The sequence below is a fragment of the Cynocephalus volans genome, chromosome 14 (assembly GCF_027409185.1).
Source record: "Cynocephalus volans isolate mCynVol1 chromosome 14, mCynVol1.pri, whole genome shotgun sequence".
NCBI classification, from domain to species: Eukaryota; Metazoa; Chordata; class Mammalia; order Dermoptera; family Cynocephalidae; genus Cynocephalus; species Cynocephalus volans.
This window is the reverse complement of record NC_084473.1, coordinates 10,849,122-10,862,902: the sequence shown is the minus strand read 5'-3', so window position 1 is coordinate 10,862,902 and position 13,781 is coordinate 10,849,122. Positions and strand designations below refer to the sequence as shown.

General features: G+C 44.6%; 1 protein-coding gene across 3 annotated transcripts in view; it reads right to left on the bottom strand.

The window, feature by feature from the left end:
• ATP6V1C2 (ATPase H+ transporting V1 subunit C2) overlaps window positions 1–13,781 on the bottom strand; it is a 54,088-nt gene that overhangs the window by 27,814 nt on the left and 12,493 nt on the right. For all 3 annotated transcript variants that reach the window (XM_063077657.1, XM_063077658.1, XM_063077659.1), the window contains exon 3: window positions 792–877. In XM_063077657.1, the coding sequence (XP_062933727.1) occupies window positions 792–877 (86 nt within the window). The remainder of the gene's footprint in view (window positions 1–791; window positions 878–13,781) is intronic.

Below are 13,781 nucleotides of genomic sequence, written 5' to 3'. Positions count from 1 at the left end.
AGTTATTATCTCTACAGATATTAAAACATTTCATCCTAAAGTTTCCAAAGTCTCAAAGTTTTTGTCTTGCACATTTTAAATACACTCAAATTGTATGTACTCAATTAATGGCCCTAAACATCATGGGAATCTAAAGATGTATCCCATCAGCACAGGGGAGACAGAAATCCCAAATGCACATACGCTGCACAAAGCATTTTTGGTGTGGCATTCCGTCTCCGGTTTATTGGGCAGCAGCTAAAGACTCAGAGGCATTCCCCAGCACATGAAGGCGTTTTTCATGCCTCGATGGGGAAAGGGATAAATCAATTGCCATGAGGTGGGATGGGCAGAATTTTCCATGTGGGGCGAGCGGAGGCTAACGGAGAAGGTGGGTGGGCGAAACAAGAGCCTGGGCTTAGTCTGCCTTGAACCCATGTTCATTTCAAATTTCACCCAGGAGTTCAGCGACAGGGCAAGAAATGCCACATGCCTTGGGAATGAGACGGCAGAGCTATGCACATGTGAAGGGGCGTGTCTCCCAAACACCGGGGAGCTGCTAAGCTCCAGCGGGGGTGTCCAGCCTCTGTCCCCCCTTCAATTCAGAGCTTCCCTTGAGGTCTGGAGCGTTTCCGTGACTACCGTGCTGCGGGTGGTCTAAACGAGCTGAGCACCTGGACATGCGTCCTCTCTTCCTGGTGTTTAAAATCCTCTACCTATTTATACGAAAGTGTCTACATGCATAAACATACGTGAGCTCTATGAACACAAAACACAGCACTCAGAAGGGTTAAGACACATCGCCCGCCTACCTCCATTGGCCAGAAGGTTCTCCTGGACTTTGCCCTTGGAATCTTCCATCACTTGCACCACGCTCTGAGCCATTCTCTTTATGACGCTTTGGTGAGAGAAGGAGAGAGCAGGTTAGAGTAGGAAGCTGCCCTCAGAATACTCTCACTGTGAGCAGGAAAGGGAACTGGCGACACCCTTTGGGGGAATAATTTGGCAATAGTTATGGAGAGGCTTAAAATGCTAATAGCCCTTGAACCAGTAATTCCACTTCTGGGAAACTATCTTAAGGAAACAGCAGGTACAGAAAAGGCTTTCTAAAGAAAATCGTTCTGTGCAACACTGTTGCTGACAGTAAAAAACTGGAAACAACTGGAAGGTTCGACAATAGGGAATTGTTTAAGCAAGTGATGGTATACCCAGCTAAGGGATTGTTAGGCAGCCATTGAAAGTAAGGTGTACAAAGAATGGCTCACACAGTGGGACAAGGCACGTATTATAATGTTACATGGAAAAAACCAAGATACGAAAGTATAGACAGTGTGGCGGCTGGCTGCGACCATGTGACGGTGTTCTTCCTACTTTATATATTTTCTATTATCATCTGGTATTGCTTGTATGATTGGAAAATTAAAATTTTGTCTCCATCTAGAAAACATACTGAAGGCTTCAGAAAATATGGGAAAGGAAAGTACAGGATTTGGAGGCAAAAGGGCTCATTCACCATGGCTCTGCCAGTTACCAAATGTATGACTTTGTCCAAATCGATTTAATCTGAGTCTTACTTCTCTTATCTATAAAGTACAGATTATACCCATTTTGCAGGATTACCATTAACATTAATATAACTAAACAGACAGGGATAACTGAGTAGCAATGAGAATCTGCTCCACTTTATTAGAAATTCGATGGGAAAACAGGCCAAACTGGGATCAAAGTCTGTAAGTCCTGATGATGTTAACCTCTGCCCCACTCAGGCCCTCTCTCCACATTCTCCCACTTCTGAGGTGGGAGGCGATGTTTGCAGGGAGAGCAGACCCCAGTCCTTGAATCCTAGATGGAGTTCAAGGTCTTCTACTGTTGCAGGCCCTGCCCACATTGGCCACTCGGAGCGTGGAGCCCAGGGACCTAGGGCTTGAAACAGAAACCTGAGGTGGGGAGACTTGGAAAGGCCCTGGATAAAAGCCAGGAAGTGGGGGTGGGAGGGCGGGTAACAACTGTCTTCCTGACTGTCAAAGTAATATGCGTTCATGGTCCAAAACTGAAAAATATAAGTATAAAGTAGTTAACAAAAAATGAACCATACTCCCCCACCCAAGAGGAAACACACTTTACATTTTGGTGTATTTCCAAAGAATTATTAACACTTTCATGGTTGATGTGAGCTGAAGTCTTCTTTCGAGAGCACCTACCATTCAATGGAGTCTACCAAGTGCAAGCATTCTATAATCAATGCTTCATTTAATACTCTCAAAAATTCCCAAAAGGTAAGCATTATCCCATTTTACAGGTGGGGAAGCTGAGGCCCAGAAGCCATTTGCACCCATGAACCATCCAGTGTGTACACTCCAAAGATGAGGCTCTAGGCCTTCAGGCCACACTGCTGTATTGAGTCACTGTGGCCCAACCTGGGCTTAACTTTCCACCAATCAGTTGGCATTTCTTAGAACAGTGGTTAATAGCATCTTACTGGCTATAACCTTGGACAATTTGCCTGACTAATCTCAGCTTCCTGGGCTGTAAAATGGGGATAATATTCCTTATCTCACAGGGTTCTTTGTGGAGTCTGGTGCAGTGCGTGCAAAAAGTTTGCCAGAGACACCCTGAGGTATGCTCTAGGCAAGCTCTGCCCTCTGGCTCCTGGGTAGATTCAGTAGATTAGAGAGTTCCCTTCCAGTTCCAGTGATGTCAGTCCTCTCACCTCCTCCAGCCTAGGGATTGTGATGATGTCTCTCCACCTGCCTGGGCTCCTGAGCTATCCCTTATGTTTCTCCTACCTCCCACATACAACTCTGTGTCCTTTTATAAACAGACCCTCCTCCTATCCTAATGTAAGTATGTTATCTGTGGTGACCCTGCCTCAATAAAGTCATTCACTCACTCATCCATTTAGCACAAATTCCATATATTAAGCATACTGTGTGTTCCAGGCACTGTTCTAGATGCTACGGACAAACCAAATTCCTGCTCTCGTGGAGGTTCTATTTTAATGCTGTCAACGATTTCTCTTTTATCATTACAGTCCCATGTACAAGCTGTGGCCTCCTATTACCATATCTACTATATCTTCAGTAATTATTTGTTTACGTGAAGGTGGCAGTGACTCCAGCCTCTGCCACAGTGCCCGACTTAGCCACTGCTCAGCAATGTTTGCCCACAGCCCCTAGAATTACACATGCTTGCTTCTTTCTTAACAGACCTAAAAACAGAACGCATTCATTTTGTTAAGGACTCTTTGCTGGCCCCCCTCCTAGCCTCTGCGAAATTTTTTTTTAACTTTAGCACATGTGGCCTTTAGGAAAATTTTTCTCATTGAAGGGAGCCTAAGAGTCTACATGCTGTTTCTTGTTTGTTTTTTGGTGGCTTGTCAGTATGGGGATCTGAATTCCTGCCGAGTGAGCTTTAAGTTTACTTTTATTGACTTTCCAGTTCACTGTGAACATCTTTTCAGATAAGAACAGAGCTTCCCCATTCCTCTCCCTTCCCGCATGGCACTTCATGGCTGTACCATGACTGACTCCCTACTGTTGCATGTCAGGGTTGTTCCCACTCGAGAGGATGCTGCAATGACACCCATAATTTGCCCACTTGTGCAGGTACATATGTAGATACAGTTGCTAAAAGAGCAACTATGGGAATAAAGGGTATGAACATGTACAGTTTTAACAAGTAGACCAAAACTACCCTCCAGATGTACAGAGCCTATGTACACTCCCATCAACAACACACAGAATGCCTGTTTCCCTAAACCCTTACCAACATAAGTATTACACATCTTTGTAATCTCTGCCAATCTGATAGCTGAAAATTTATGTTTCATTGTTGTTCTGATTTTCATTTCTTTGATCATCAGTAAGGTTGGACATCTTTTCCCATGTTTACTGACTATAAGGCACCTTTCTGGAAAACACATGAAAAAAATTTATGGTAACCATAAGAAAAGATGAACAGATCATATTTTTAATCAAAAAAGCAAATATGGGGGGGGCCCCGTGGTGCACTCGGGAGAGTGCAGGGCTTGGGAGCGCAGCAGGGCTCCCGCCGCAGGTTCGGATCCTATATAGGAATGGCCGGCGCGCACACTGGCTGAGCGCAGTGCGGGTGACACCACGCCAAGGGTTGCGATCCCCTTGCCGGTCACAAAAAGACAAAAAATCAAAAAGAGCAACTGCAAACAATAGGTAAAGATCTAGATTGGGATGTTGGTTACACTGATAAACATATTTATCAAAAGTCCCCAATCTGAGGGCCGACCCATGGCTCACTTGGGAGAGTGTGGTGCTGATAACACCAAGGCCACAGGTTCGGATCCCTATATAGGGATGGCCAGTTAGCTCACTTGGGAGAGCATGGTGCTGACAACAGCAAGTCAAGGGTTAAGATCCCCTTACCTGTCATCTTTAAAAAAAAAAAAAAAAAAAGTCACCAATCTGGTTCACTTAAAATGTGTACATCTCACTGTATGTAACTTTTACCTTGTTAAAAAAAATTTCTCCTTGCTTCCACCATCTTGCAATGTGAAACCCCTGGGTCACTGTCACCGCCCCCAGATGGACTTTGGACTTCCCAGCCTCAGAAACTGTAAGCAATAAATTTCATTTTCTTAATAATTTTTTTTTTTTTTTAAATTCTTTTGGTAGCTGGCCAGTACAGGGATCAAACCCTGGACCTTGAGGTTATCAGCACCGTGCTCTAAACCAGCTGAACTAACTGGTCAGCCCCTCCAAAAAATTTTTTAAGCAGACACTATCTTAATCAAGTGACCAAGGTCAAAATCACCCCTAATGGGAAATATCAACACAATGTGCCTCCTGATAGGATGCACTGAGGAGGACACAAGATCACCTCTGTGCTTTCTTGCCAAAAGAGCATCACCTGAGTGTGGAGTATACTAACATTTATAAAGCAAATGTACTTCACAGGGCCTAGTTTCTAAAGCCCTGCAGTTTCAGGTTTAGCCTAACTTCTTAAAATTACATATAGAAACGTTAACCTTGCAAAAGACAGGAAAATTTCCCCAGGCTAAAGCCTCTGATGTAGACATAGAATTGTAACACAGCAAAATTGCTGGCTCAAAGGGTAGATGTCCTTGGTGAAGCTTAACCTTACTTGACTGTTATGTAAACATACTAAGGAAATTGCTGTAGGGAAAGAAAATGTTTGCTAAGAACAAGCTTTTTTTGGTGGATCACTTAACCTTTTGCAAACTGCATTATGGAATGTCACTTTGTTATCTCACTGATGTTACCAGCTTCTATTGTTAAACTATATTTAGCCATAACCCCACCTATGTTGCTTTTCTGTAACTTTTTGGCCTGGAGAATAAATACTGAGCCAGAACACCAGTTCAGTGTTAATTTCCCAAAGGAGGAATGCCTCTCTCTTCAGGGTTCCGGGAAGTTAATTCCTCAGGGTGTCTCACTGCCCAGAGGAAATGGGCTTTGAGTAATCCTTTGCATCTCCGTCACGCAGGGGAGAATCACGCAGGGGAGAATCACCCAGGGGAGAAAGGTGACAAATCTGTGTGAGGACAAAGAGGCAGAGCAACACCTGAGTCTAATCAAATTAAGAAGTGTTTTACAAAATAACTGACCTGCACTCTTCAAAAAACTCAGTGTCACGAAAGTCAAAGGAAGTCTGAAGAAGTGCTTCAGTTTAAACAAGGCTAAAGAGACATGACAATTCACTACAAAAGACAGGAAGCCATCTCACTGTTTGTCATTATCTGAGAAAATACATTTCCTTTTGCTAGAAAGCACTCTATTGAGACAAGTTGTGATGGCCAAGTAAAATCTATTGCTTAAATAACAGTATTATACAAAAGAAAAAAAAACAGTACTGTATTCCTGATTTCAATCATTGTTCTAAGTTTATATAAGAGAATGTCCTTGTTTTTAGGAAACACACACTAAAGTATTTAGAAGTACAGACACATCATGTCTGCAACTCACTGTCAAAGGGTCCAAAGAGAGAGAGAAAAAGAGAGCGGGAGAGAGAGCAGATGTGATCAAGGGTCTACAGGAATTCTTGTAATAGTCGTGCAACTTTTCTGAAATTTTGAAATTAGATCAAAATAAAAAGTTTAAAATCTGTTAAGCATATAAAGTATATAATCTCACTTTTAAAAAATTATGTCACTATATACCTATCAGTCATCTTTTGAAATTAAAAAATATATATATACAAAAAATATATACTATAAAAAATATATATATATTAAAAACGTATATATATACCTAAATAAGAATCCTGAAAAAAAAGACACCAAACTTTTAACACTTGTTATTATCCTCTTCACAAGAATGGGAACTTGGGCCGGCCCGTGGCTCACTCGGGAGAGTGCGGTGCTGACAACACCAACGCCACAGGTTCGGATCCCATATAGGGATGGTCGGTTAGCTCACTGGCTGAGCGTGGTGCTGACAACACCAAGTCAAGGGTTAAGATCCTCTTACTGGTCATTTAAAAAAAAAAGAAAAAAAGAATGGGGACTTTCCATTTCTATGTATTTATGTACTGTTACGTTTGGATTAGTTAAAACATTTTACTTTACAAGTAGAAAATAAAAGGAAATAAATAAATAAATATAATATAAATCCTAACAGGGCTGGCAGGTTAGTTCACTTGGTTAGAGTGTGGTTTTCGGAACACCAGCATCAAGGGTTCAGATCCCCATACCGGCCAACTGCCAAAAATAAATCAGTCAATCATAATAAAATAATTAATAATAAGTATAAATAAATAAACAATAAAAACAAATATAGTAGCATTATTCACAATAGCCAATACGTAGGAGTAATCCAAGCATCCATGACAGATGCACGGATAAACAAAATGTGGTATAAACATACAATGGATTATTCAGCCCTAAAAAAAAGGAAATGCTTACACGTGCTACAATATAGATGAACCTTGAAGACATTATGCTAAGTGAAATAAGCCAATCACAAAAGGACAAACTATGATTTCACTCATAGGAGGTACTTAGAATAGTCAAATTCACAGACAGAAAGTAGAAGGATAGTTTCCAGGGGCTACTGGGAAGCTATGGTTTAGTGAGTACAGAGTTTCAGTGTGGCAAGATGAAAAACGTTCTGTGGGTGGAGGGTGGTGATGGTTGCACAGCAGTGTGACTACTTAATGCCACTGAGCTGTACATTTAAAATGGTTAAAATGGTAATAAATAAATAGAATAAAAAATAAAAGTACATTCGAAAATAATAATAAATAAAAATTCTTAGAAATCAAGCACACGACTGTTATTGTAAAAGTGAGACCTATTTACGTGGACCAAGGCAGAATCAGATCTAGTATCAGATGCTAGAATGTCCCCAGTTCAACATTTGCAGCACTAAAGGCGAGAAGGCCTGGAAGGATGCTCACCTGCAGGTTCATAGAAGAGCAACAACAAATAGCCCGTAAACATCAGGGAAAGGCCGGCCCGTGGCTCACTCAGGAGGAGAGTGCGGTGCTGAGAACACCAAGGCCCCGGGTTCGGATCCCATATAGGGATGGCCGGTTCGCTCACTGGTGAGCGTGGTGCTGACAACACCAAGTCAAAGGTTAAGATCCCCTTACTGGTCATCTTAAAAAAAAAAAAAAAAAAAGCCATCGGGGAAAGCTCAGCCTCACTGGCTCTGAAATATCATTTTTCACCAATCAGAGGGGCAGATTAAAAAGATTTATAATTTAGAACACTGGCCGGTCTTCAAAGAAACAAGAACACCAGTGAACTGTTGACACATTGGTACAGCCTTATTAGAGAGTATTCTCAGAATATCTATCGAACGTTTTTAACACATACATATTTCAACCCAACAATTTCACTTCTAGAAATTCGTCCTTCTGCTATACTGGCTCCTGAGCACAAAGACCATACATTCTGCTGCAGAGTGGTTTATAATTACAAAAGACATGTTTATCGACAGAGGACCCATGTGATATAATGGATCACTAAGAAGTCTCTAAGAAAGAATGAGGAAGCTCTCCTGCGTGTTGCCATGAAAGGTTGTATATCATAGAGGGAAAGAAGCAAAGCAATAAATAGTATCTATAGTTATAATCACATCTTGATAAAAAATAAATTAAGACAATCATATGCATGCTTCTACCTACATAGAAAAGTTTAGAACGATAGGAAGTAAATTACTTTAATGGTGTCCTTTGCGGAGAGGGATTGTAGAGGTCGAATTTGGATCTTTAAAAATAACCAGCACATCGGGCCGGCCTGTGGCTCACTCGGGAGGGTGCGGTGCTGATAACACCAAGGCCATGGGTTCGGATCCCTATGAGGAGGGATGGCCGGTTGTCAACACCAAGAGTGTGTTGCTGACAACACCAAGTCAAGGGTTAAGATCCCCTTACCGGTCATCTTTTAAAAAAGAAAGAAACAAACTCAATAATGGAGGCTGCCAGTTAGTTCAGTTGGTTAGAGCATGGTGTTGGTAACACCAAGGTTAAGGGTTTGGATTCCTATACTGGCCAGTTGAAAAAAAAAAAAAAAAAAAAAAACGAAAGAAAGAAAGAAAGTCAATAATGGTAGTACAAATAAACAAAGCAATAAGTAAATAAAGGAATAAAGCAAGAGCATGCTACCTGCGCACAGACCATTACCTTGGCAGACATCTGGGGAGCCCACAACAGGAGAAACTGAGTAAGATGGGGGTGGGAGGAAAGGGGGCATGACCCAGGTGTGAGGCTCGGCAGGTAGGGAGCTGGACAGGCAGCATCCAGACACTGGAAACCCAGGGAGAGGTGGGGTCAGGAAAGAAGGGGCTGCCTGGGGCAGCTTCACAGATCTGTCTATGGGCAGGTGTGTGAGAAAAATGCTCTTCCTTCCTTCCTACAAACACCATGGGGGCACCTCTCAGCCCCGCTGATTTCTGGACCCTCAGCTCCAAGGGGGCCCCAGACTCCCCTTGCCCCTGGGGTACAGGATGGCTCAAGACTTGAGAGCCTAGCAGGCAGGAGCTCCTGACATCTGTCTCCTCTTCTGTAACCACAAGCCAGGAGGTCCCTGCTGTGCTGTTTCCAGGCCTGGGGTGTGAGTGAGGGGGCAACCGGGCAGGTGACTGGAAGCCTCCTGGCCCCAGCAGAACGGCTGTGCCTGCTGGACAAACCTTGACCTCTCCACTCACCTAAGCCCACTGACCCCAGGGCCCAGGCACAGAGGCGATGCTTCCTAAATGGCATTAGGACACAGTGTCTTGAGGGGGTCCTGCTCTGCAAACTGTGCACAGCAAAGCTTCATGAGTTTTCTGAGCACTCTGTGAGCCAAGCTTTCACCAGGGTCCTCTGCTTCCCATGGGAGCTATGTTGCTTTGTGGGAAGAAGGGCTGGGTCTCCTACATCCAGGTCTGAGGTTCCTGAGGACAAGTCTATGCAACACTACAGAGGTTTCCCCCTTCCCTGGATTTTCCAGACAATTCCGCAAAAGCAGAATAGGGTTGGTTTGGTGGTCAGAAATTACCGGGATACCTGGGAGAAGAAGACAAACAGGTTACACAGCAGGGGCAGAAGGAGTTTCCAAAGTTTTGAAGAAAGAAAAACAAGACCTTCCATGCAGCGAGCTTTCCTCAGTCCTCAGAAGGGCACTTTGCATCGATATGTCTGAATCCACGACAAACAAGGCCAAGTCCCCTAGAGTTGAGGAAACTGAGGCCAAGAAGCTGATGGAGTCAGGGAGTCCTGACCCCTCCATAGTCCTGCCTCTAAAACAGGTCTACACCCATGACTCCAGGGGCTGAGCCGCCCCTCTGGGTAACCCAAAACTCTGCGGCCCCGCCCCCCAGTGCCTGGCTGTCCTCAGTGTGCCTACACTGGGGAGTCACATGGGAGGAGCCTGAGAAGTGAGGCCCAGAAGCCACTCCACCCCCTCCCCTGGTGACTCAGGAGCCTCTGGGCACCTCACCCCATCCTTTGTCTCCCTGCTTCCTGCTCAGCCAAGGGACAATGAAATCAACCTGCCCTGCAGCAAAGCCATCAGGAAAGAGTGACTAGAGAGCAATTAAAAATTTATAAAAACAAAGACCCAATGAAGCTTGTAGGAGGTTTTGCTCCTAGCACTGAGGGGATCTGGGGGACTCTGGCCACCGAAACACCATGGTTTAAATTCCAACCTTGCTTCTAGAAACTGGAAGTTTAAATAATGGACTGATCTTTAGATCTTTAGAGGGATTCCCCCGAGGGATTCCCCCGAGGGATTCCCCCCCCCCCCCCCCCCCCCCGCTGTTTGTAGAGACACTCAGCAAAATTACCCTCATCACTCAAGACAGAATTCTCTTTGGCCAAGGAGGCATTATAGACTTGACTCACCCACAGTGTTGGTGCAGCATAGTAATTCTGGGTCCACTTCAAAAAGCCAATCTACCAGGGCCGGCCCATGGCTCACTTGGGAGAGTGAGGTGCTGATAACACCAAGGCCACGAGTTCGGATCCCTATATAGGGATGGCCAGTTGGCTCACTGGCTGAGCGTGGTGCTGACAACACCAAGTCAAGGGTTAAGATCCCCTTACCGGTCATCTTTTTAAAAAAAAAAAAAAAAAAAGCCAATCTACCCTCAGAGAAAGTTTGCCCCTTGGAAGGGATGAGCAAGGCAGGCTCCTCCTTCTGAACTCAGTTCCCACAGTTGCTGAAATTCTAGGGTCCCACAGGCTTTTGGAATAACTGGGCAGTCCCCTAAGCACAGGTTGGAAAAGAACAGCACACATTTATTTAAGTTCTGGAGACTTTGCCAAAAAGTCAGTCCACCAAGCAGCCCAGCCAACTGAGCCCAACTGCAGGGGCCCCCCTCACATGGAGCTGAGCTCCAGCACATGCAGTGTGAAGGGCGCCCCCCAGAGTTGTGCAAGCTGCGGCCCACCCCAGGGGATGCAGGAACAAAGGCCGGGATCAGGCATATCACAGAAACGGAACTACAAACATCTAGTACACACCTGAAAGTGTGTGCACTCTCACCAGGAATGAAGAAATGCACAGTAGAACAAACGCATCATCTTCATGGTGCCAGGTAAGTGGACAAAGTTTCCTAAAAGCACTGAAGGACACTTTCTTGCAACCTCATTGGAAAACAATTTAGCAATATGTACCGACAGCTTTAAATATGTTTATATTCTTTGAACCAGTAATTCCACTCTAGGAATGCCACTCCAGGATAACCAAAAATGTAGACAAAGAGTTATGCAAAGATCATTACAAAATTAATACCAAAAAAAGGCAGAGATGATTGATATAGTGAGTTAATTATAATAGAATGAAGTATGTATTTTATCACCATAAAAAAAATAAAATTAAACAAGCCCTCCCCCATTATGCACTTAAGACTTATGCCTGAGAAGCGTGACCATAATAGGCTCTGCCACCCAGAACCACTGCGTGGAGTCACAGACAGAAGGGCCTTTGGAGACCAAGAGCAGGGGACTTGTCCGAGGCCACACAGGGCACTAACAGAGGTGAAAACAAGACCTCCAGGCCAGCTCAGTGCTCCGTACCTCAACTTTACAGTAATAAACTGGGTTTTAATAATATGGCATTTTTGGTAAAATCTCTCCTTATTGACATCCCTTGTCTGTTTGCATCGAGTTTTTTTTAAGAAGAAAGAGGCAGACTGCTCAGGCAAACATTTTCTCAACCCCGGAGAGGGGCTGGGGCTTCCCCCAAGCCTCCCAGCCGCACCCTCAGTCAGTCACCCAGCGCCCCATCAACGCACACTTCTGCAGGGAATGCATTTCACCGTCTCCAAAGTTCCTTGGCTCTGCTCCCCTTCTTTCCACCATCACCACTATATTTTATAATTACCAAAAATCTGTCCAAGCCCTGCCCTGGGTCGCTGTCCTAGTTCCAAGATCCCTTCAAGCACCTCCTTCCTCTCTGCTTTCCCCATCAACCCCAATCCAGTCCCTCCTGCACATCCCTCCAGGCAGCCAGACGGATCTCTCTAAAAATCCACACCCGAGCGTGTCACTCTTCATCAGTGGCTTCCCAAGAAGTTCAAATACTGATGTTTAGACTCCTTAGCAGAGTTTACAAGGAGCACACCTGCCTGTCCAGCCTCATCTTCCTCCCCCCCCACCCTCATCCTTGCCCTTCCCTACCAGCCTTCTGAAGCCACCTGGGAGATCCCGAGCCACCTGGGAGATCCCGAGCCACCTGGGTGCCACTCCCCCTTTATAATAGTCCAAGGGTACCCTCCTCTAAGCAAGATCTCTAACACTCCCGCCCACTACACATCACTTCTCACACTCAGCCAAAATGTATTGGGTGCCAGTTCACACCAGGCAATGTTATAGGAAGACGGTGGTGAACGAAACAGACCACGGTCGCTGCCCCCATGGGACTTACATCTGAACCCTCCCTCCACCCCAGCAGCCATGGCTGCATCAGAAGTGCTGGTTTCCTCATCCGGGTGCTCCACTCAAAGAGACCTGGGAAGATCTATTCATCATGCTATCAGCAGCCCCTGCAAAAACACAGCCACTCCTGGGCAATGCACAGACGCTCAGCAAGGCTGGCTGGCTAAGCAATCACCTTGAGAAGTGAAGCAGCGATGGGATACTACCCGGCCATAAAAAAAAGAATAAGTAAATCCTGCCATTTGCAGCAACATGGATGAACTTAGAGAAAATCATGTTAAGTGAAATAAGCCAGGCACAGAAAGAGAAATACCACATGACCTTACTCATCGGTGGGAGCTAAGAAAATAAACAAATAAATTAAAAAAGAAAGATTAAAAAAAAAAGATGTGGAGAGGACACTGGTCCAGCGCCCCTCCGATGCACAGTCCCCAGTCACCCCTGCTTCACGCATGTGTCACCCAGCACTGAGACTGTCTCCTGGCTCATCTCTCTCACCTCCCAGAATATAAACTTCACAAAGAATGAACCATTGCCCTTTATTAAAAAAAGACAAAAAATCTCAGCATTCCCTGTGTCTACAAACTGGTACATACTTGATGAAGCTGTAATACCAAACTCAGCCCCCAGCACCCAGGGGCCCTGCCCCAGGTCTCCTCAACGCCATGTTCATCCCAGAGGATAAGGAATCAATCGAAAGGTTTAAGGGGATGTGTGTACACACACTTCGGGCACCTAGGACCCTAGCTACCTCAAAGGGTAGATATTTACTCAAGAAAAATGAAAAGGTATGTCAATACAAAGATTGTACTTGAATGTTCATGACAGCTTTATTTTTAATAACCCAAAACTGGAAACCATCTAAGTGCCCCCAGCAGGTGAACACATGAACCAATTGTGGCTTACCCACTGAATTAGTGGGTTTCTGTTGCTTACAACAAAATACACAGAACTGGGTATTTTATAAAGAAAAAATTTATTGCTTATAGTTTCTGAGGCTGGGAAGTCTAAAGATCAGGAACACAACTGGTGGTGGCGACAGTGACCCAGAGTTCTCACACTGCAAGATGGTAGAAGCAGAAAGCAGAGACAGACTTTCCTCTCTCCTTTTAAAGCCCTCAGAACCACGCCCCTGACCACTACACAGTCCTACAATCCAATCACCTCTCCAAGGCTCCACCTTTCAATTACCGTAATAGGATTTCCCACCTAGGATTTCCCACCCTCGTAACAGTCACAGTCGGGGCCAAGTTTCTAATGCACAAAACTTGGGGGACACAATTCAAACTTCAGTGAGTTTGGTGGGGACATATTTCAATCCACTACACCCATAAAATGGAGTACTACTCAGAAGTGAAAAATAACTACTAATATACACACAACATGGATAAACCTCAAAATAATGCTGAATGGAAAAACTCAGACAAAAAAAAGAGTACAAA